Raw genomic sequence first — 24,309 nt, forward strand, 5'->3', positions numbered from 1 at the left:
TTTATTAGAACTGCTTCTAGTATAGTACTTTCATTCACTACTATGGCTACTCAAATCCATAATGTTATTCTTAGCACTGGTATCAGTAAATCTGCCACAGATACTCTTAAAATCACAAATTTCAGCTCCCATAGTAAAAATTGGAAGTAGTTTTATTACTTTACAAAGTAAAAAGCAAATTAATTTAAAAAGGTGAAATATTTGGTATGAAAATAGTTATTCTCTGAAATGTGTATTTACTACTAGTTTTTAAATTAAAGACTAATAAACACCTTTTTCTTTTTTGTATGTTACCATATTTTTAACTACTGAGTTGCCTCATCCAGCCTTGGTGGGAGAGGAGGTGCCTGGTCTTGCTGCAGTTTGATGTGCCAGGACTGGCTGGTGTACATGGAAGCCCTGCCCTTTTCTGGGGAGAGGGGAGAAGAAGTGGATGAGGGGGGTGGAGGGGAGAGAGGGGAAACTGTGATCAGGCTGGGAAAAAAATAATAATTAATTAAAATAAATAAATTTTGGTGGGAAGATTTATATGATAAATGAGAATTTTTGACGTGCAATGGTTTTAGATCAATGAGGAGGTAATATTGGTATAGCAATAAAAGTAAGCTGCAGGGAAAGTGGGCATACAAGAATGCTGTAGAGAAAGTAAGAATATAGGATGCTGTGGCTTTTCATGTTTTTACCGTGTGCTTTATTTTGTTTTTGTGCTTTCACCCCATTAGGAAGTCTCTAAATCAGAAACATTACCAGATAGTTTGCCCTTCCCTATGTTTAATTAGCTTAGCTATCATACAATTTGTATAATTTTAATTGTTTGTCACAAAAAAAAAATATTTGGCCAGAAGTATTTTTAAATTATGTAAAGTTGTTTTTCTTCCATTTAAAATCTTAAAGGTTTAATCTCTACTTATAGCTTAATCTATGTACAGTGTTTCTCTTTGTAAACAAGAGGTGTTTTTATTAAATATTTTCATGGACCTACTATCAACAGATGCTGTGGTTTTTTTCAGGTGTTTAATTTTGATCCTGGAGCTGCTGTGAAACAGAGAACCGCAGAAGATGTGAAAGCAGATGAAGATGTCACCAAGCTATGTATACATAAGAGGAAAATCATCGCAGTGGCCACACTCCATAAAAGCATGGAGGCCCCACATCCTTCTCTGGTGCTCACCAGTCCTGGAGGAGGAACAAGTATGTAGTATTATTGTAGAGTTAGGAGATGTCTCTGACTCCACTCCAAGACAAAGAATAGCTAAAAAGCACTTTGCAAGGAATTTCCCAGTCTGTATTTTGAACATCCAGTTTTTTTGTGTGTTCTACCATTTTGAATACAAACAGCAAATTTTATCTGAAAAGTTACTGTGGATCTATTTCTAAAATTTTCTTATTCATATCATACAGTAACACAATCAAAATCAATACTAACCAGCAAATTAAAAGTCTTTGTAAATACCTACAGACAAGCTTGCAGGCAAAAAGGCTACATTGTTTTATAGGAAAACAGCCACTTACATAGGACTAGATTTCAGTGGATAAGATCAAGTCTCAAATATTGCTTAGAAATATTATTAGAAGTTTGTTGTATCTTATTATATTTTATTTTATTATTAGCCCTTAGAAGTCTGTGTGTTTTCTAATGAGAGACAGAAAGAGGGTAGATCCAGATGGGAGGGAGGAACTGGAAAGAGCAGAGCAGGGGGAAACTGTAATCAGGATATGTTATATGAAAAAGTCCATTTTCAATCATAAGTAAATAAGTTAACCATGTTAGTTTTTAGTCATAATAGATATTTATTAAGCACTTACCCAAGTACAAATCACTTGGCCCAGAGCTTTTTATGATATATTCCCAACACATACACATACATTCCTTGGAAGTAAAAATTTTAGTACATTTGTTTATTGAAGTGTGTTTGTGTACATGGATGTACACCCATGCACATGGATGGGCACAGTGCACATGTGAAGGTCAGAGGTCAATTTGCAAAAGTAGGTTCTCTCTCATGAGCCAAACTCAGCTTGTCAAACGTGGGGGCAGGTGCCTCTATCCACTCAGCTGCCTCACCAGCACTGACACTACCCTTTGTGAAAAATGGCAAAGTCACAGCAAAGTGACAGGGTATTTGTTCAATTGCCATGTGCTGTTAAGTTTGATTTTCCAAGTTGTACATAAATATATTCACTAATGTCAAATGCTACTTGATGAGGAAGAATATAATGTCATCTGAATGTAGAAATAAAGGACATTCCCCTATGCCACCACAGTCCAGTGATACTGATAAAGTTCCATGAGCTAACATGTAGTCTATATTAAAGTTCCTTTTATTTTCCTACTAATAATCCCTCTAGCTATTTTAAAAGTTCATTCCTTTGTTTAGAATCTAGAATATAACCAGAGATTGTACACTGTAATTAGCTTTTACATTTCTTTAATCTTCAATTCCCCAGTTTGTGCCAATCTTTCATGACATTGACATTTTTGAGGCACATAGGCCAGCTTTGCAGAATGTTCCTCGGTTTGAATTTTTTGTTTTCTCACATTACATTTATGCTCAGTTTGGTAGGAATGATACGTAAATGATATTATATCTTCATCAAAAAGTACATAATGTCAGCTAATCTTGTGTTGACAATATTAAATTTGACTACTTGCTTAAGATTGGGTCCATTCAAGTTTTCCACTGTTAAGGTATTTTTCCCTTAATTTGTCCTCGATGGGATTACTTGAAGCTAAGGAACTTCTGTTCATAGCAGTCATGAACTCCCTTCAAAATTGCACAGCCTATCTGACAATGAAACAATAACTCAAAATGAATACAACTGAGCTCCCAAGTGTTTGTTTAATGGACAGTTGATTCTGTTCTACAAAATTCTAAAAAATATCATCATGATGTATATAACCTATAATAATCATCCAAGACTTAACGGCAGCACTCAAAGACTGGGACTCAGAATCAGGACCAGCTTTGAAAAAAGAATTTAGGCATAAAAGAATAGCATGAGTGTACCATAATTAGTGTGTGGCCTAGCTTAAGTGGAAGATTAAATAATAAATGAACTGGGGCCATACCATTGAGAGCCCTGAATGCAAGAGCATATACATGTCATACACATAATTAAAAGGACTCAGGGCAAAAGTGCCAAGAAAGAAAAACTGGCATTTAGTTGTTGTTAGCATAGAGCTGCTGTCCAGTAACCCACTAACTTTGAACAAGGAGTAGATGAAAGAATTGCTCCACTGAGGTAGGTGAGAAAAAAAGCTTTCAGGGAGCTTATTTCTTAGCAAGGCTAGTTTTAAAATTCAAATTGATTCCAACACTGTAAAGGAACATTTGATAGTAATAAATTATTTAAAATTTACCATTGCCCTGCCACCTTAGTATGGCTGTTATCACTTTGCATGTATTTTGCATATATATTGTATATGCTTTATTTTTTCAGATTTATTTATTTTATATGTGTTTGCCTGCATGTATATATGTGCACCACATACATGCCTGGTGCCAAAGAGGTCAAATAAGGACATCTGATCTCCCGGAACTAGAGTTACAGGTGGTTGTAAGCTGCCATGTGGTTGCTAGGAACCCAACCCAGGTCTTAACCACTGAGCATCTCCAGCCCACACTGTTCTTAAACATGCTGAGCCTGTACAGCCTTATATCACAGCATACTCCTGTCTCCACAGTTTGCCCCTTTGCTCTAGAGACCCAGCAGAATCTTGATCTAGATCTTTTTGCTGTGCCTGTGCATACAAGTTCAATTCTTGAAATTAAAGATACAATGAGAGTGTGCCCCATCTCCTTTTAGAGTGGTGTGTGCTGTTGGATTAAGTATACTGTTTTATTAGCTTCAGGTTTTATGTTATCATAAACTGGGGTTTAAGTAATTCAGACTTCAGACTTCCTGAGCGGTTTTCACCTCCCTGTAGCATAAATAGTAACGTAGTTCCCCATTTGTTCTTTAAGTGTTGTCCCTGACCAGTGCCAAGCTCTCTCACTTGCTGACTGTGCTTTCCTGCCTGTCATTCACAATCAGCCTGACTCTTGTCCATTTGGCGTCCCTGTTACTTTAAAGTTAGTAACAATTTGTCCTCAGGAATAGAAAAAATTCTTCCGAATCATTGCTATTGTATAAATTCTGTTAGCTGAATATAAAAAAATGCCACTGCTGTCTGTATCTGAATCATGGAACTGTTGGTAATTATATAAGTATATTGATAATTAGAAAATATGCAAACAGATGACTCTTACTACTATGTAGAATATATTCCATGAATATATTCCATATTCTTGCTACTACATTTAACATTATTCCCTTCTCACTATACGCCAAGTACACAGTCCTACATATCTTAATTCATTGTTTCTTTAATTAAGAACCTTTAATAATCCCTCTTTAATGAAAAAATTATCCTCAGTTATGTATATCTTCTGTATTCTGTTATGTTGTTGAGTCCCAACATAATTACTCTTGTGAAGAACCTCTGCCATGCTCTAATCAGAAAGTCTACATAATATTCCGAGGTGGGAGGGGAACACATCTTCATTTCTCTCATTGTGCTAGAATCTGTGTACTCCAGGTTGGGAAATGCTGTCTTAGAAGTTATTATATGATTTGACCTGTATACTCTCTTGCAAATAGTAAAAGTCGATTCATTTGAAGTGTGTAATTATCCCTTTAAGTATATCTGATTGCAGATGAATCTAAGTATAATTGCTAATATGCTTTTAGGTCTCAAAATAGATATGGGGAATCTGTAGTATGATTGGCGCCACTTTCACCTCTTGTGCCTTAATAGACTTTCTGGCATTTTCTCATAGAGTACAGCTAGAAAAGCATTCTTTTCAACACAGCGCTCTAAGCAGCCCACACAGATTTAATGGGAATTAGCCTATGAGAATATTATTTGCCATCTTTATTTTAGAAGGTGCAACTTTATATAATACTTAACTATCCTTAGGGCCTTAAAAAATAAAAATAAAAAAAAACCTTAAACCTAGAATTCTGACATGATAAGCTGAAAATTCTGTATGATAAGCCAGCTTCCTTTTGTTGCCTGTATTCTGTCTGATCTCCAAAGGAACTGAAAGGATTCCAAAAGGATGGAGAAATAAACTAATGTAGAAAGAGAATACTCAATTGCAACTCGAACACCCCAACTAAATTTTAGATGAGAAGTCTGTCCTTATAAAATGATTGTAATATTGTACCTAAGTTGGTGGACTGAAGCTGTCTTTACAGTAAGAGTCAATTAAGAAATTGTACTATACAGAATTTCAGACATGATAGGAGGCTAATCATGATAATCACTGCATGTATTCTTGTTATCATTGCCTATAGAGAGAACTGGAACCTCATTCACTCAAATCACAGAGACTAAGAGCTTGCTCTTACAGTCACAGTTTGGGGATGAGGAACTATTACCACAGCATCAAGGGAGGTTTCAGTCAAGTAATGGAAACAGTTCCAGAGCAACACATCATCTTATAGAATCAACAGTATAGCTAACTAACATAAGAAGAGGTACCAGAGAGATTACAGTTTTCTATTGTGACTTCTGAAAATTTGGAAATCCGGCAACACAGCCAAACTGCCATTACCATCTGGTCTGTCAGTCTTGAGTTTGAAATTCTAAATATTAAAATGACTAATGTCAGTCTGTACTGATTGTTATGGCCAGGCTTTCTTAAGAAACAAGGAGAAAACAAGTGTAATAAAGAGTTATTAAGAACCTTTCATCATCTAGTAGTGAATAACGTGTTTTGTTTAAATCAAAGTTTAATAGCTTATAGAACTTCTTTAATTACATAGTGTCACAGCTTTTGTTCATAAATTTACATTCCCAGGTGCCCTTGTCTCACCCTTCTCAGTTTTCTCTTTTCCTCCCTTCTTCCTAACACAAAGTAATTGAAACAATTAACAAAATTCTTTTCTCTTTCACATCAGATGCAACTCCAGTAGTACCTTCACGGGCAGCAACTCCAAGATCAGTAAGAAACAAGTCTCACGAAGGAATTACAAATTCTGTAATGCCTGAATGTAAGAATCCTTTCAAGTTAATGACTGGATCATCAAATGCCATGGGAAGACTATATGTGCAAGACCTGCCTGGAAGTCAGCAGCAAGAACTCCACCCTGTCTACCCCCGACAGAGATTGGGCAGCAGTGAACATGGACAGAAATCTCCATTTCGTGGCAGCCATGGAGGCCTACCCAGTCCAGCATCATCAGGTTCCCAGATTTATGGAGATGGCTCAATCTCTCCAAGGACTGACCCACTTGGAAGCCCTGATGTCTTCACAAGAAATAACCCTGGTTTTCATGGAGCTCCCAATTGCAGTCCTATTCACCTGAATAGGACTCCTCTTTCTCCACCTTCAGTGATGCTACATGGTTCTCCCATACAGTCATCCTGTGCAATGGCTGGAAGAACTAATATACCTCTTTCCCCAACCTTGACTACAAAGAGTCCAGTAATGAAAAAACCAATGTGTAATTTTTCAACTAATATGGAAATACCACGAGCAATGTTCCACCACAAACCACCCCAAGGCCCACCTCCCCCTCCTCCACCTTCTTGTGCTCTTCAGAAAAAGCCATTAACATCTGAGAAAGATCCACTTGGCATTCTTGACCCTATTCCTAGTAAACCAGTCAATCAGAACCCTATTATCATTAATCCAACCACTTTCCATTCAAATGTCCACTCTCAGGTACCTGTGATGAATGTAAGCATGCCTCCTGCTGTTGTTCCTTTGCCAAGTAATCTCCCTTTGCCAACTGTAAAACCTGGTCATATGAATCATGGGAGTCATGTACAAAGAATTCAGCATTCAGCTTCAACCTCCCTGTCCCCTTCTCCAGTGACATCCCCAGTGCACATGATGGGGACTGGAATTGGAAGGATTGAGGCATCGCCCCAAAGATCACGCTCATCTTCCACATCATCAGATCATGGAAATTTCATGATGCCACCTGTAGGACCCCAGGCCACTTGTAGTGGCATAAAGGTTCCGCCTAGGTCACCAAGGTCAACAATAGGTTCCCCAAGGCCATCAATGCCATCAAGCCCTTCTACCAAGTCTGATGGACATCATCAGTACAAGGATATCCCTAACCCGTTAATTGCTGGAATGAGTAATGTACTTACTACCCCGAGCAGTGCAGCTTTTCCTACTGCATCTGCGGGAAATGGTTCTGTAAAGAGTCAGCCTGGTTTGCTGGGAATGCCTTTAAATCAGATCTTGAACCAGCACAATGCTGCCTCCTTTCCAGCAAGTAGTTTACTCTCAGCAGCAGCCAAAGCACAGCTAGCAAATCAAAACAAACTTGCTGGTAACAACAGTAGCAGCAGTAACAACTCTGGAGCTGTTGCCAGCAGTGGCAGCTCTGAAGGACACAGCACTTTAAACACCATGTTCCCCCCGACTGCCCACGTGCTTCTCCCAGCAGGTGAAGGTCAAAGTGGTCGAGCAGCACTAAGAGATAAGTTGATGTCTCAGCAAAAGGACTCACTACGGAAAAGAAAACAGCCACCTGCCACAGTGTTGAGTTTGCTCAGACAGTCTCAAATGGATAGTTCTGCAGTTCCTAAACCTGGACCCGACTTGCTAAGGAAGCAGGGGCAGGGGTCGTTTCCCATAAGTTCAATGTCTCAGTTACTACAGTCTATGAGTTGTCAAAGCTCTCACTTGAGTAGCAATAGTACCCCGGGTTGTGGGGGATCAAATACTGCTCTGCCTTGCTCTGCCAACCAGCTGCATTTTCCAGATCCTAGTATGAATCCCAGTGTTCTTCAGAATTCACTGACACAGAGCATACCTTTAAGAGGGGAAGCCGTGCACTGCTACAACGCAGCCACTAACTTTGTTCACAGTAACAGTCCAGTCCCCAGCCACCATCTTGCAGGTTTAATAAATCAGATTCAGGCTAGCGGGAACTGTGGGATGCTCAGTCAGTCGGGCATGGCGTTAGGAAATTCATTACATCCCAATCCACCTCAGTCAAGAATTTCAGCGTCCACCACTCCAGTGACACCAAACAGCGTTGTTAGCAGCTATAATCAAACAAGTTCTGAAGCAGGTATGATTTTACTAGAAAAAAGTACCCAAAGGTACTAAAGGTTTCTACAGTTTTTAAATTTTTGTACCAAAATATTTATTATGATAAGAAATGTTCCTTTCCCCATTGTGAAAATTCTCACTTCTTTGGTATTTATAATGTTATTTACAGAATGCTAGGGACTTGTCTTTTGGAAAGAATACCAGCTAAGAGGATTCCATGTGTTTTTTGTTACTTGTTGTCCATCTGTGTCATTTTGAATATTGTTTGACTTTCAATCGGTTTCATAACCATTGGACTGTACACTGCAAAAGAAGCCATCGGAGGCAAGGTCTCCTGGTTCACGCGAGAGAGTCCTTGGTCTTCGCCAGTATAAAAGGTGTTTACCCAGCTGTGGTTTGTGTACAGGTAAATGAAGCTCGTCTTGGGAAACCAAAAAATACAAAAAGAAATGGATTTTTTTTCTTGCTGATCAACAGAAATAGGTAAATAGGTAGGAAAGGGTCACTAGAGGTAGTGAAGTAGGAAGCTGTCTTCTAATGTGTTTCTTACCATAGTTTGCTATCCTTTATTATTTGTTCAAGAAAATTCAAGCATGGAGATTGGCTACTTCCTTTTAAAACAAAAAAAAAAAATAATTTAAATTTTCTAGTAAAATAAGGCTTGAAAACCTGATTTCCAGATTTTTTTTTATGGAAATGCTTTAAAATAGAACTAAACTATATTTTTAGCATCAGTGTTAAGTTTTGTACCCAAATTAAGTATAAATCTTCACCCACTATTAATTAAGTTCATGCAAAAATAGGCACATTAGAAAAAAGAGCTATGTTTTTGCACAATAAAATCCTTAGAAATTGTTAGTAAAAAAAAACTATCCGAGAACACTAGAGAAGTAAACTAATTCAAGCAGCAGAAAAGTTGGTCATGGAAACAATAGAGAAAACCCTTGAAACCCAACACTGACGATTTCAGTCTCGTAGGAAACAAGGAGGAAATAAAAGATGATTCAGGGCCCCTAGCATTCATATTTAAAACCAGCGGGATTGAAAAAACTAAACTGTTTGGAGACAGAGATATAGCTCAGCGGTAGATCCCTTGTCTGACATCCACAAGACCCTGAGTTCAATCCCCAGCCCCGTGGAATAAATAAAATCCAGATTGCGGGTACCGGGGAAACTGCTGCCACCTCTGCTGATAGATAGGTCACCATATCGATGTAGACAGGCTTCATTATGCCACTGTGCTGGGAGAGTGTTATCATCCACATGTCTGTGAAGGTAAAGTCAAGTGTCCTCTTTCCTGGTGTTACGACCTTACACTGCCATCTTTCACAGTTTGTGTTTTGTGTTGTTTTGATGTCAATATTTGGTGAAGAATTGTACAATGATCTTTTGTGTTAAAAATGAATGCAGGCTTAAAAGATAATTTGAAATGAGTAGTGCCTTCTTGATACTCTTAATTTAAGGACTTGTAAAACCTTGTGTTTAACAGGATAATTAAAGGATGCATAAGGGGCTTCCAACTTTTCACTGACTCGTGCTGTTTTAGCTAATACTGTACAAATAAAAGTTTAATATATGCACTTAAAATTAAAACAACATAAAGTTCATAAGTATTTTAAGATGTACCATATTTATTGAGCATGCCTCAGTCATTTTGGTGAAGCATTGTTAGTCTCATTTATTATTCAATTCCAATACCCTTTACCATAGTTTGCTTCATGTCAGGTCTGTGTTCATATGTGCAAATGTATGTGTCTCAATCATGATGTATTTCAATGTTTTTATTATGGAAAAGACCTACATTTATTTTTATTCTTGTTTCTTCTGATTGTCAAGTTCAGACTTCTTTTATATAGCCTTGGTCTTTTATTTTCTTGTTCCACTTATCCGTATATACATCTAACCTAGATTGCTAGTACCAGGGGTTTCAAGGCACATGGGCTGTAAGTTTATTAAAGTAAAAAAAAGCTTTAGCACATGAGCAACTCAGAGACTAATAACAAATGTTAGGCAGTGTGATGGATGTGACTGAGCATGTGTAGGCTAACATGACATATACATGGTAAAAATCTAGGTCAGTTAATAATTTGAAAATATTAGACCTAGTAAAATTAAATAATAATTACTATATATAGAACTGATTGCAGCTGCTTATGAAAAGGAGTTGATTTACTGATGAACTCTTTTGGAGAGATAAATATTGAGAAGAACTTTACCCCCATAATTCTTCTGGTCATGAAGTGAATTATGTCACCTGAACATGCTGTCATAATTGCCTAGCATAAATACCTGTTTACACTGGTACTTGTTCCTTCATTAGTACTCATTGAGCAGTGAGGTTGGGCAGTCAGAATGAGGCAACAGGGCAGTACAGCTTTCTCTGTGAGAGTAATTGGTCTTTTGCTGTTGTTTAGAGGTAAGGAACATAGCTCATGCTGACCTCAAACTCATGATCTTCCTGTCTCAGCCTCCTGAATGCAGGGATTGAAAGCATGTGCTATCATATTTTATTTGTAAAGTGCTGCATATAGCTATCATGGATTACCTATTATTGTGTGCCAAGTGGTCCACTAGTATTATTCATGATCTGTATAGTTGTCCATGGTATAAAACGTCTTCATTTTACAGATGAAAAACTTGAACCTCAGAGAACCTCACTATCCAAAGCCCTATGACTGAACCAGGAGTAGAACTCAGGTTTATCTGGTCCCAAAATACCACTTTCCCAGCTACACAAGTTCATCTAAATGTTAAGTCTCCAGAAACACTGTTTTCCTTTTCAGATAGTTAGCACATTAAGTCATATGGCAATCCACATGTGTATATTTTTTAATATACTTTTAGGTAAAAGCAAGTTCTTTTTGTTTTCTATCTTTGGAGTCTGATATCATAGAACACAGGATTAAAATGTTTCTGTCAGTACAGATGAGCTGTTCAGAATATCAAGAGAATTCCCCACATATGTGTACCACATTTGTGACCTTCCTAACTGACCCAGGAACGGGTCCCTGTGGGTGATGTTTCTGTATGCCTTTGAAGCAGTAGAGTGCAGCTCTTTTCTGCTTGCATGGCTTCATGGTACAGTGGCAGATGGACAGAAATCACGGTCCCTCTACTTTCCTAACACAGTGTAAGCACAGCTCAGGTGACCTCCTCACTCCAGTGCCTTGTTCAGTCCTTTAAATAACAGGTCAGAAATAGGGCAGGAAGACATGAAGAAATGACTTGCTCTCATGCTTAATTCAATAGATAATTAATTTTCAAAATCTCTTTTTAGTATTATTGTGTGTATATGATGTGGGGAAGGTACGCACATGCCATAGCACATGTGTGGAAGTCAAAGACAACTCGGATGAAGTCTGTCCTCTACTTCCACCTTTATGTTGGCCCCAGAGATTGAACTCAAGTGGCTAAGCCTGCATGGTCGTTGCCTTTACCCACTGACAATCTCTCTAGCCACTCAAAATCTCCTTTAAGGAGAATCATTCTATCTTAAAAACTAAAAATATTGGTTTGCAAGCCTATATGTGCATTCTGTGTTCACATTTTTAAATATACAGTTCAGTTATAGGAATTACAGGCAAAGATTGTGGCGAATATATGAAAAATACTAAATTTCTTTATTCTGAAATTGTAAGGCTATGTGTTTTATTCTCTTGAGTGTTTTTAAGTTACCTTTTCATGAATGCTTATGAATATTCTATATTGAAGTGTGTGCAAGTGTCTCTTTTGAATATCAAATTGTAAGACAAGCCTGTTATTTCCAGTGAAAAAATTTTTTAGTTCCTAACAGTAAGATCCTTGGTGATATGCTTAAATGGTCAAGCAATGTTCTGGTGGATCTGAAATCCAGACCTCCAAGTCCTCAGACCCATCCAGTCACAGAGTGCCAAACGCACTCTTCTGGAAATATGTAATTAGTGGACATTTAAAATAAACGCCAGGGGCCTGGAAGACAGCTCTGTCAGTGAAGGGTATGTGGCTTAAGCCCCAATGCCCTTGTGAAAAGCCATACATGGTAGCACAGTCCTATAATCCTAGTGTGGGAAGGCAGAAACAGAAGGACTCCTGGGGCTTGGTGACCAGCTAAGCTTTTAATCAGTAAGCCTCGGATTTAATAAGAAAGTACTATGAAGAACAATGAAGGAAACCAGCTCACATTGACCTCCAAACTCCACATGTATTCTCCTGCACACACCCACAAACTCATACCCACACACACATTACATGTATGCAAAATTTTCAGTTTTTTTTAAGAGAGACAAAATTCACACCTAAATGTAGTGGTCTGGTTTAGAGAGGGATCAGAAATCAAGTGTCCTTGGCCAGCAAACTTCAGTAGGCCTATATCTTAACAAATACCTGTACCATAACTCAAGCCCTGCCTACATCCTCACAACTAGCCCCTCCCTTGGTCCTGTGACCTTTCACAGAGTACAAACAGAAGTATTTAAATTACTGTATGAACATACTTAATAATAACCATCCTGTTTCCCATATGATAAAGTCATTAAACTATTTTTGCTATAAAATACTTCCTTTTCCTAATTAAAAACAATCAACTCTACTTAACTACATGAAATTATAATGCTCTGAGGGACAAGAGTATGGATTTGTGAGAGAAGAGAAACTATAACACATTTATTTGCCTTAACTCTTAAACTCTATGCATTAACTCTTCAGGATATAAATAAACCTATGAATAAACACATGTTCATGAGTATTTACATATGTAAGTGTGTATGTATATTTTTACTGCAATGAAAATTTTCAGCACAAAATACATTTGAAACTCAGGACAGCTAATGGTAGGTATAAGACAGTGAAATAGTGAGATCACAGAAAAACTACTTAGTGTAAAAATACTGATGTATTTAAGTTTTAGCTCTATGTGTTTATTTATTCTTGTAACACGCCAGTACACAAAGCAAAGGGAAGTTGCACCCTACACTTTCGGAGATAACAAGTGCAGACAGGTAGAGAAGAGAGTGTTGAAGAGACAGGTGTGGGACATTTGTCAGCCTGAAGAAGGCAGCGGGGGCACTGGGACAATTGTAACTTAACTTGAGCTGGTTTCTTTTAAATGCATTTCAAACTAGCAGGTTCTTCAAAGCCTGTATTTTCTTCCGCTTATAATGCACGTGACTTGCAAGTTTAAAGTGGTCTGTGTTCTTGTTATTCAGCCAGACAACCAAACTGGTTGAAAATCTTTTCTTGATTAAATTTTTGCAGAATGAACCCTTTTTTGTTGAAAGATGTTTTTACTATAGGCATTGTCTCGGTCCTTCAGAAGGTCCTTATACCAGGGTTACACCACTTGCTTTGTTTACATATTACAGGTTTAGTGTTTTCTTGTATATAGAAGGAGTTAAAATATGTTTTTACTTCAGACATTGATTAAGTCTATGTAATCAAGAGTGATAATGAAACTCGGAGCGATACGATGTTTGCTGATTCAATGATCTATTTTGTATCTTTAAAGAAATAAATTGTTCTAGTGTACTAGTTGGGAGAAATTTATTCCATTGTAATATATTAAGCTCTTATACAGCTGTCAATCTTTCAGTTCTCTAGGAGATACCTAAGCTATTATTTACTAAAATCTAGTCCCAAAACATTTAAGTAGTTTCAGAAAGAATCCAGATTCTAAGAAGCAGTATCAACCCTGCAAAAACTTGGCTTATGAAAATAATGCTAAAATACATCCCTATCAAAGTAGATTTCATTTCCACATTCATGTAGTACTAAATAATTCAGAATTGCGAGGGTCTTACATTCTGGGAATTTAGCAGTATCAGTGCCAGCCAAGCAAAGAGTAAAAAATACTTTTTATTATTGGACGTCTTACAAATTCAAAGTAAAAACTCACCTTTCACAAACTAGAAACTAAAAATAGAAATCCAAAAGAGCTGATGAAAGACTCCTGAGGTTGGCAGTGGTCCCTGGAGATACTATGGGCACAGGTATGGACATTCCTCCAGCAACTCGGTGTGGGGCAATAGGCAGCACAACTCCACAGGAACGCTTTTCACACCTTAGTCTAACAATGGCCCCCAGCACAACTGGGTAGACCATCCCTCAGAGACCTCATCCTAAAGCGGCCCTGAAAGTTTCTTCCCAGAATACGAGACTCACTGGCACCTGCCAGATGGCTCAGCAGGTAAAAGTGCTTTCTGCCAAGCCTGGCCATTTTAGTTGGATCCCCAGGACCCACATGGGGAAGGAGAGAACACACTCTTGCAAAAACTGTCCTCCATGTCATCTACTCATATAGAAATGCACAGTTAAGTTTTTAGATAACTGGCATTGCAGTCCACAAATGAAAGTTTTATGCAGACACTGGTAGTTTGGTATTTTCAGCCTCACTCCATCATCTTCCACATAAATGTTTAGCCATAGTCATGACACAGCGAAATGATTTGTAGCACCCCCTAGCTCTGATGTTATAAGCTATTAGAAACAGTTTTCAAAAATAGCACTACAATATTTTCCAAATTTTGTATTTTACTCGTGAAAATACTAGTTGGGCATAATAAATTGATTTTTGAGGTTCATTGGCATGTCGCAATAGTTTTACAATGTTCGTGAAGTAATTAATTCAGTGTTTATTGAGCACCTACGAGAAACTAGGCACTGTTTTATAGCTGCAGATAAAACAGGATATAATAGGATACAAAGTTGACTATATTAAAAATCCAGCACTGTGTTGAAATGAAACTTCTAGTTGGTAACTAATGATGCATTTTTAACTCACTCATGCATGGTCAGAAAACAAATCTCACCAAGAGATTTAACCTCCTTTTTCAAGTCTGCAATCACACAAATACCCTGCTTACCTAAAAACAAATGAACTTTGCTACTTGAGTAATCTGACATTTTCCATATGTTTTAAAAGTAATTCCAATAGGTTCTGGGTGTTAACAAAGGAAACAGACTGGGGATGTAGCTTAGGGTTAGAACTGCTGCAGAGCATCCTTGAAGTTCCATCCCCAGCACCACAAAAGAAAGGAGAGATACAATATAATCACTCACAATCTTTTCTATTTCTCTGATTTCATTTCATCATCATCCAGAAACTGATCTCCTTAACATCTCAATTTAAGCCACATCTCTTTACGATCTCCTTTCTCTTCTCGAGCATCTTAGCCCTCAAAGGCCAGGACCCTCTCCTGGGATCCTGCAATTGCTTCTTTCCCCTTCTCCACCTTCAGTGTGCTTTCGTTTGGGGACCCATTCTCCCCTGTGAAAAAGAGTCGCCATAGGTCCCTTCCCCTGTCTTCCTCTTGCTTAGACAGGAATGTCTACGAATGTCAAGAGTCTGCATTAGAACCCAAAGCAGGAAGGTGAAGTTGATGTGGTTTTGTAAATGCTCATTGCTGTGGCTGTTACTGAAGCTGGAGAATTTTCATAAAGCTTCACTGGGACACCTAGACTTCTCATAAAAGTTATCTTTCAACTTATTATGTTATTATCATTACAAATCAGCCCTCTAAATGTACAGGACATTTTTTCAGATTTCAATGGGACTGAGAAGTAAATGATATTTATTAAACTCACTTAGGCCATGATATTTTATCTCTGGAAGGATTTATTTTTATTAAGGATTACTTCTGACCCTAGATGCAATGAAAATACAGTTAGCAAAGTAAATAATAAAGTTGAAACAGTGGAGGAATGTTTTTCATAAGACTTACTCCTTAAGCTCCTGAGTTTCATGGATAAAAAGTCAGTATTTGGCCACTTCAGTTTAGAAAGGTTTTTAGCACAAAATAATGCTTATTTAAAATTGGAGTCAAATGAACCAAGTTAATGACATTTTTAAACACTTCTTTGATCTACTTGGTGTGGGCTTTTTTTCTTTTCTTTCTTTTTTCTTTTTTTGTACACATACGTGGAAATATTACTAGTACTAATATTTCAGAGGCAGTCATACAAGAGTCAGTCACAATGTAAACTTCTGACAATGTGAACTTCTGTCAAGGAATGTCTTTGTCCAATGAGGTAAATCTGAAGAGGTAGGAGCAATTCTTAAACTAAAGCAAATGAAACATCTTAAGAACTAAATTAGTCATAATTTTTATGTTACTTGTATATACACACCCTGTACATGAGAATCTGAGTTGTTTGTGCATAAGATCTTTGTGCAGTCCTCACTGAGCAAGGTAGCATAGTCATTCCCTCACCACGCTAGACTGCCTACCTCTGCAGGTCTAGGCTAGGGACCTGGTACCACTTGAGTGGCTTTCCCTTTCTCCTACTTCAAAAAGAACACAACCAGGAAAAGAACTTGTCACTTTGTAGCGGTTGACACAAAGTAATCTTATGTTTCCTTATTAATTAAATGACTGGAAATTGCTAACTTCTTCCAAATTCCCAGATGCCTTTTGATTATTGATAATGTTTGATTAAATTTTCATCTTTTTAAAAAGAAAAAAAAAAACCTACTTTAACAAACACTTCCCTTACATACTTTAACAGGATATAGGTTTTTATGCGTAAGTCTGAAATGGATTCACAAAATATTGCCTGTTTACAGTTAGTGATAAGTATTCTTTAAATTGCCCTCCCATATAAAAATCCATGCAAATTCAGGGTTCTCTTTGACTCTGTGCATTAATGAATGACTGTGCATTAATGAATGACTGTCCTTGAGGTGGAAGTCCCCTGCTGTGAGGTGACTTTTAACTTCCTGAGGAACTTGGGAGCCTTCTCAAGTAATTTGTCATCTTCAAGCCACCTCCTGTGTAGTGTCCCCTATCTCCTGGCACTGGACCAATGAGTTGGAAAGTCAATTCTTACCTCCTCCGTGTCTACATTACATTACCTCCCTTATAGATGTGAGTGCAAATATTAGGATCTCACCAGATTCATTAAACCAACAAACGCTTTTTGAATTCAACCATGTGACATGACTGTTACGTCTTTGAGATACAGAGAGAAATAAAAAGTGATATTTGTCTTTAATGGTTTAAAAATATGTACTCGGATGTATTTACTGGTAATACATGGTAAACTGGCGGGCTTGACTGTGGACTGAGGGAGTCAGGGTATGTAAACACCATACACACGTTTCAGATACTGGCATTTGTGAAACACAAATCTCATCCTACATCCGACTTTCAGTATTTTAAAAAATTATTTTGCTTCTACTTAGAAGTACTTTTTACCTCTTTTCATCTCTCAGATGCCTGATCGAATGTTTAGTTTTCTCATTTGTGCCATCTCCTCAGAGACCATCAGTTTTATAATTGTCCCCATCCTGTGTAGTCTATATAGCTGTTACAGCCCTTACCATGTTGCAGTCTTGTTATCCTAGCTAATACATACCTCAACATTCACAAATTCCTGCCTTGTAATTACACATTTGAGAGAGGGGAAGAGAGGAAAATTTCTGCATTTACCACTTTGCCTAAACTCTGAGTTTCTGCAAGAAAAACGGCAAGATTTTTAAACTTGTGTCACTATTTCAACCCTATTCTCCAACAGAATGTACCTGTTTGCTGAAATTTGTCTACTTGTTAGAAATTGGAGAAAATTAAAATATATATATTTATTTTTATATGTGTGTTGGATCCACATCTTGCCTTTATAAAGCTTACAGACTCATCCTTTCTTGTTGGCAGGCTAAAAAAAAAAGAAAGAAAGAAAGAAAATCCACAGTGACTGTGCTTTTAATTATAATTTCTCAAGAATATTTAGATGGAGAGCTTTTAAAATAGTGTTATCCTCAAATGACTACTTCCTTGAATCATAAATATGGATGCTTCTCAGTGGCAAATTAAAGTAATAAAAAATAATCTCTAAGGAAAACCATCATCTACAAAGCCTTGCTACATATATGCTAAATATTTTGAAAATATACTCTGCATGTGGTCAGAGGAATGGCGAGCTCCACATTTAAGTATGTCATTATTATTTAGCAGGTAGAAAAATTGACAGTGATAGTGGTTCCTAGTAAATAAGACTCACTGGCTCATTTCAAAGATGCCTTCCAGATGCAAATGATGAACTGTATGTATGGAAATGGCAATTTTAAGAAGCAATGAAATATTTAAGGTGTTGATTGTTTTGTGAAAAAAAAGTCTGAATTATTTAAAGAGTTGTATACCGTGTGCCTACTTCAGCATTCTGTATGTCTTCTTACCCTAATCTTTGTGAACATGTCATTATTTCATGATAATATTTCATAAATATTTATATATGTTCAAAAACTTTTTTAATCTCAGCCTTTAAATAAAACACTGAGAGCTTTTAAAAAATCAGACAATGACAGATGGGAAAACAGAAACCATTGTTCTAGCAGCTTTTTGAAGGTGGTGTTGGTAGTACTGATTTGAGTTACACTGGTACCACCTCACCACCATCCTGCTGATGTCAGGAATAATAGCAACGAAACCCCTGTTATATTGTATAGACTATTCAACTGACAAGCCTTTTTTTACCTGTTTTTGATTCTTATAGCAATCATAACAATGATGGAAATTTTTTCTATGAACACTTTGAAATAAACTTCCTTAGGAGAAAATCCATGATAGCTGGGTGTGGTGGTATGTGCCTGGAATCCTAGTATCCACAAAACTGAGGCAGGAGGATCATAAACCTGAGGCCATCTGGGCAACTTGAGAAAACCCTATCTGAAAATAAGAAAACTTGGTGGTGTAGTTCTGGTGTTTGAGGGTTTAGGTTTAATTACCTATTATACACACAAACACTTGCATGCATGTGTGCGCACATACACAAATCAGTAGCAAGGTATATGAGAAAATGCTCACCACTGTGTTTATATGTGGTGATGGAAATCAAAATATAAATGCTAAACTTTATCAGCATAGCTTAGTAAATGTAGTTATTTTACTACATAGTTTTAAAAAATAACTAAAAGAAAATTTTTTACACTTCCATTTGATGAAAACGAGAAAATACCATATTTTTACTATTGCACAGTTTTGGAAACATTCATATACTATCAGAATAACAGATTATTAATCAATTATTTTTTCACTGTTAAAAGCAATAATATTGTGTTGGTGAGAAATAAGCACTATTATACACAGTTTAAAGGAATATAAATTGAATGTGTATTGATCTATTTCTTTTGAGGGCAGTTTGACAATATATATATGTAAAGGTTTGTGACTCTGAAATTTCATGTTCAATAATGTATCCTTTGAAAATAATTGTGCAGCCCAGTGTGGTGGCTTACACCTTTAATCCCAGCACTTGGGAAGCAGAGACTCTGTGGTGTGAGTTCGAGGCCAGCCTGGTCTACATAAAGAGTTCCAGGTCAAGCAGGGCTACACAGTGAGAGCCTGTCTTTAAAAAAAAAAAAAGTAGGCAACTGAAAAGATACATTAATAATAATATTTATTGAAGTGTCAACAATAATTGTTTTCAAAATATTGCAAAATAACTGAAAACAAAAACATTCATGATTATACGGTGGTTAAATTATCATATACTAATATACTCAAAACTAGTAAAATGATTCAGTATATATCAATTAACAAGGGAAAAGTATTCACTAAATTGATAAATGAAAAGTTATAAACTTATAGCACAGTTCTGTTTTGTTTTGAAAATACATGGTTTTGTGTGTGTGACAGAGAGAGAGTGAGTGTGTGTGTGTATGTGTGTGTGTGTATACACCTGAATATATATATACATACTGGAATGGAAAATCAGAAAGCTATACAATAAAGTATTTGATATTTTGTATTAACATAGGTAATTTTTATTATCTGCTTTATGTTTCATGTACTTCCTTGTTTTAAGGGAATTTGTTTTGTTCATTAAAAGAAAGTAGTATCTTATAAATAAGACCAAACACCTTTATTAAGTGAAAAGGTATGATTTTGGGAAAAAATGGAAGCTTTTATGTAACAAACAATGCATGAGCTATAATGTAACATCCTTGCCCAGCTTCACTTTGTGGAGCTATGAACAGAAGCCTTTTTGCTTTTCAGCACACTTTTCAGTACACTTATTTTCAAAGTGAGTTAAGTTCCATTAGCAGATGTCAAATCATCTATGATACAGTTAATCTACTTACAGTGAAGTCAGTAGAACAGATGGAAATGTATCTTAGGAAACGTCATGTGTCATCTTGTCCACAACTAATGGCTGTGTTTCTTTTTTCTCATTTTAGGTGGTTCAAGCCTACCATCCTCCATAGCTGTAGCTGGCAGCAACCACCCTGCCATCACAAAGACAACATCTGTTCTCCAAGATGGTGTCATAGTCACCACCGCAGCTGGACACCCACTGCAGAGTCAGCTGCCCATTGGGAGTGATTTTCCTTTTGTTGGCCAGGAGCATGCCCTTCATTTTCCATCCAACAGCACTGCAAACAACCATCTTCCACACCCCTTGAACCCCAGCCTCCTCAGTTCTCTACCTATCTCTTTGCCAGTGAATCAACAGCATCTCCTAAACCAGAATCTATTAAATATCCTCCAGCCTTCAGCAGGAGAAGGCAAGTCTGAGATCAACCTCCACCCTTTAGGTTTCCTCCACCCGAATGTAAACGCTGCTTTAGCCTTTCTCTCCGGTGACATGGATGGGCAGGTATTACAGCCTGTTCACTTTCAGCTTTTAGCAGCCCTGCTCCAGAACCAAGCCCAAGCAGCTGCCATGCTTCCCCTGTCATCTCTCAATCTGACCATCTCAGATCTTTTGCAACAGCAAAATACCCCTTTACCCTTATTAACACAGATGACAGCCCCACCAGACCGTTTGCCAAGCAATCAGTCAGACAACAGCCGAGCTGAGACCCTTTTAACCAGCCCCCTGGGAAACCCTTTACCGAGCTTTACAGGCAGTGACACTACTTTTAACCCCCTGCTCCTCCCAGCTGTCACTGGGGCCTCAGGATTAATGGCCTTGAATCCCCAGCTGTTGGGAGGTGTCCTGAACTCGGCATCGGCCAACACCGCTAATCATCCAGAGGTTTCCATAGCAACCTCCTCCCAGGCAACCACTACCACAACCACTACATCATCAGCAGTGGCAGCACTGACTGTCTCAACACTTGGTGGGACAGCAGTGGTGTCAATGGCAGAAACATTGCTGAATATATCTAATAATGCTGGGAATCCACCTGGTCCAGCTAAACTCAACAGTAACTCTGTGGTGCCACAGCTACTTAACCCTCTACTGGGGACAGGTCTGCTTGGTAAGTTAATTTTTTTTCACAAATTTTTTTTTAAGAAACGTTTTTCTAATTCTCTTTTCTCCTTTTTAAAACTCCATTTTGTCACACCATTTTTAAAAATGTTTTTATTATGTCACAGCTTATTTAAGGAATTAAATATAACAACACTCACACAAAACTATAGCTAAACAAACATGAAATGGCTTTTTCATTTTCTCCAATTCTAGCATTACTAAATACCACTGTAATCTGCTTTCTCTTATCTTCTAATTCTGATGCCACCTAAACCTAACCGACCCTCCATTCTCTTCAGCTAAGAGCAGTCTGCATCTTGTAAAGCTCCTTTACTTCTGTTTTACTTGGCGTGGCATCACAGGGTTGGGATGAGCAGCTGCACTAGGATCCAGGGGAACCCTGAGAAGCCGAGCTAAAAAGGCCAGGCATCAAAATACTCCAAGCTGAGGTTTCCCCAAGATCAAGGAAACTGTCCCTCTATATAAATCTAGATTTCCTCAGAATTGTTTTTATACGTATGTATTTGTACCATAAAAATAAAGTCCTTCACATAGATTAGCTTATCAAAAAAAAGTTGAAAATAATGTCAAGTATTTATAATGATGGGTGCAGATAACAACAGGGGGAAGTACAGGATATGTCCATGAAACCCGGAAACAGAAGCAAATGTACGTGATGGTATCAAGAGCGTCTTGATGCACTACAAAACTCATTATTCCAATGGCTGTATTTTATGGAAACTTTTATAATGCAGCACAATTAGTTCTGTCTAGACCTAAAATAGTTATAGTTAAATAACTCAAAAATCATAGTAGACATATATGTCTTGTTACAAAACTGTTCTCAAAAAATTTAACAATTTAAAACAACTCTGAATTTTAAATATAAATACAACCAGTTATTAATGCTATCCATGGATGTCACTGATTTTAAAATCTTTATGACAACTAGAGCAGTGAATTAATTCTTTTGTATTGTTAGGTTTCTCTATAGTTTTAATTTTAGCTAACATTTTAATGCAAAACAAAATGCATATTTCTAAACTAAGCTTCTAATTTTATTTGGTGGTATTTATTGTTGATTGCAACTTAAAACTGAAATTTTATAAGTGAGACAATCTCATACCCACTCTTTGTCTCCTTGTCAACTACTTATGATTCCTTAGGAAATTTTTCAACCTTTAATTGTAGTTGTTCTATAACTAATAGCCGTAGGGAATCATTTAACTCTGAAGCTTAACATTAATGACTAAGTAGTCTTTATGTGGTATAAAATACAAGGCTAATCATGCAGATAAAACTAAATGCTAAAGGTACATTTATGGATAAGTAAGGCTGATAAAAATAACCAAAATACCCACGTAAGTTCAGCTTTTAGTTCATGTTTCAGGAGTTCTCAGGTGCAAAAATAACCATAAGATCTCTGAAGAAACACATTGACTTATACTTTATATTTTCAAAACTGTAGGTGATATATCATCAATAAACAATTCTTTGAATAACCATCAACTGAGTCATCTACAATCGCTGTTAAACAGCAATCAGATGTTTCCTCCGAGTCAACAACAACAGCACCTTCTCCAGGGACACCAGAATCTCCAGGCCTTCCAAGGACAGCCCGCAGTCCCTTGCCCAGCTAACAGTAACCCCATGGCTTGTCTGTTTCAGAACTTCCAGGTACTTTCCTCCCACATGTGATTTTAGCTGAAAACAATGTCTGGTTTTATTGAAATAATTAGACAGGGGGAATGAAAAAGTAGATTATATGCCCTTTAGAGTCTACTGATGGTTCTTTCTTACTAATGAGGATTGTTAAACATTCCAGGCTTTTGTTTAAATATAACTTTATTTTGTATAAAGCAGTAGTCTTTTTGGAGTTGTGAGTAAAACCTGGTAGTTCTACCCTCCTCGGCCCTTTTGTGCCTTGTGCCCACATTGTGATTAATCCCCACTTCCTTCAGTGTTAGCTCTTACCACACTCCATCTTCCTGGCTTAGGCCACCTGGTCTTCTCTGTCTACAAAGATGCCTAATATATTAAAGATTATAAAGAAAGAGTGATATTATATAAATGTGAGACTAAAATGTACAAGTTTTTTTTTTTTTAAAAAAAAAAAAAGGGCGGGGCTCACTATGTAGTACAAGCTAGCCAGTCTTGAATTTGCATCCTCCTTCTCACACTCCATCATGCTGGACTTGTAGGCATGCACCATCACAGACTATAAATAATAAAACAGAGAAAGCTTTTTAATCAAGACATCAAGCCAGTAGGTCAAAAGAAAAATGTGTAACCAAAACAAAAAATTTAATTTCTATATGATCAAAGATATTCTAAAGTTAGAGATGAACCAAATGTCAAGAAATATACACATAATTCAGACCACATAATTGACACCTCTCATATTAAAATACGTCCTATAAATCAGGAAGAAAAGAGGATCACTGACAAGGAAATAGGGAATAAATCTAAATAGACAATTCATAGAAGATGAAATATGAATTATTCATAAATATGAAAAGAATAAACAATTGTGTACATTACTGTGTATGTCAGATTGATGGTACCCTCTGCTGGTAAAGGTAGGAAGAAATTCTCGCTTTCGTTGTTAGCCTGTTTTTTCTTTTGTGATGGAGGTCAGACCTAAGGCCTTGTACATGCTGGAGAAATGCTCTGCCACTGAGCTGCATATTCAGCCTGGCTTGTAGATGAATTTCTAAATGGTCTTATTAAATAAGAAACACAGAGCCAAATACAGAGGTAATAGCCAAAGAGATCAAAGCAGTAGCCATGACTAGTTTTAGCTTACCACCAGCAGTAGCTTCCGCAGAGAGAGCTTCTTCCCATCTAACCTGTGACTGTATTGCCTTTCTGTTTTGTCTTTTCATTGGCTCTAAGCCCAGCCACATGACTTCCTCATCACTGTCTGTCTATACAGACCTCCAGATCTCTGTGGTTGGTACTGGGATTAAAGGTTCATGTCACCATGCTTGGCTGTGTCCTTGACCACACAGAGACTGCCTGCCATGTGATCGGATTAAGGGCGTGTACTACCACTACCTGACTTTTGTTTTATGGCTAAATG

At 37.3% G+C, this 24,309-nt stretch overlaps 1 protein-coding gene across 7 annotated transcripts in view; it reads left to right on the top strand.

Moving 5' to 3' along the window:
• The window catches only part of Mbd5 (methyl-CpG binding domain protein 5), a 367,675-nt gene that overhangs the window by 309,904 nt on the left and 33,462 nt on the right, over nt 1-24,309 (top strand). For 6 of the 7 annotated variants that reach the window (XM_028879644.2, XM_028879704.2, XM_028879795.2 and 3 more), the window contains 4 exons: nt 1,011-1,191; nt 5,947-8,082; nt 20,209-21,234; nt 22,696-22,904. In XM_028879644.2, coding sequence (XP_028735477.1) covers nt 1,011-1,191; nt 5,947-8,082; nt 20,209-21,234; nt 22,696-22,904 — 3,552 coding nt within the window. The remainder of the gene's footprint in view (nt 1-1,010; nt 1,192-5,946; nt 8,083-20,208; nt 21,235-22,695; nt 22,905-24,309) is intronic. The other variant, XM_028879987.2, reaches the window with a different exon arrangement.

This window comes from Peromyscus leucopus, chromosome 4 (assembly GCF_004664715.2).
Source record: "Peromyscus leucopus breed LL Stock chromosome 4, UCI_PerLeu_2.1, whole genome shotgun sequence".
Classification (NCBI taxonomy): domain Eukaryota; kingdom Metazoa; phylum Chordata; class Mammalia; order Rodentia; family Cricetidae; genus Peromyscus; species Peromyscus leucopus.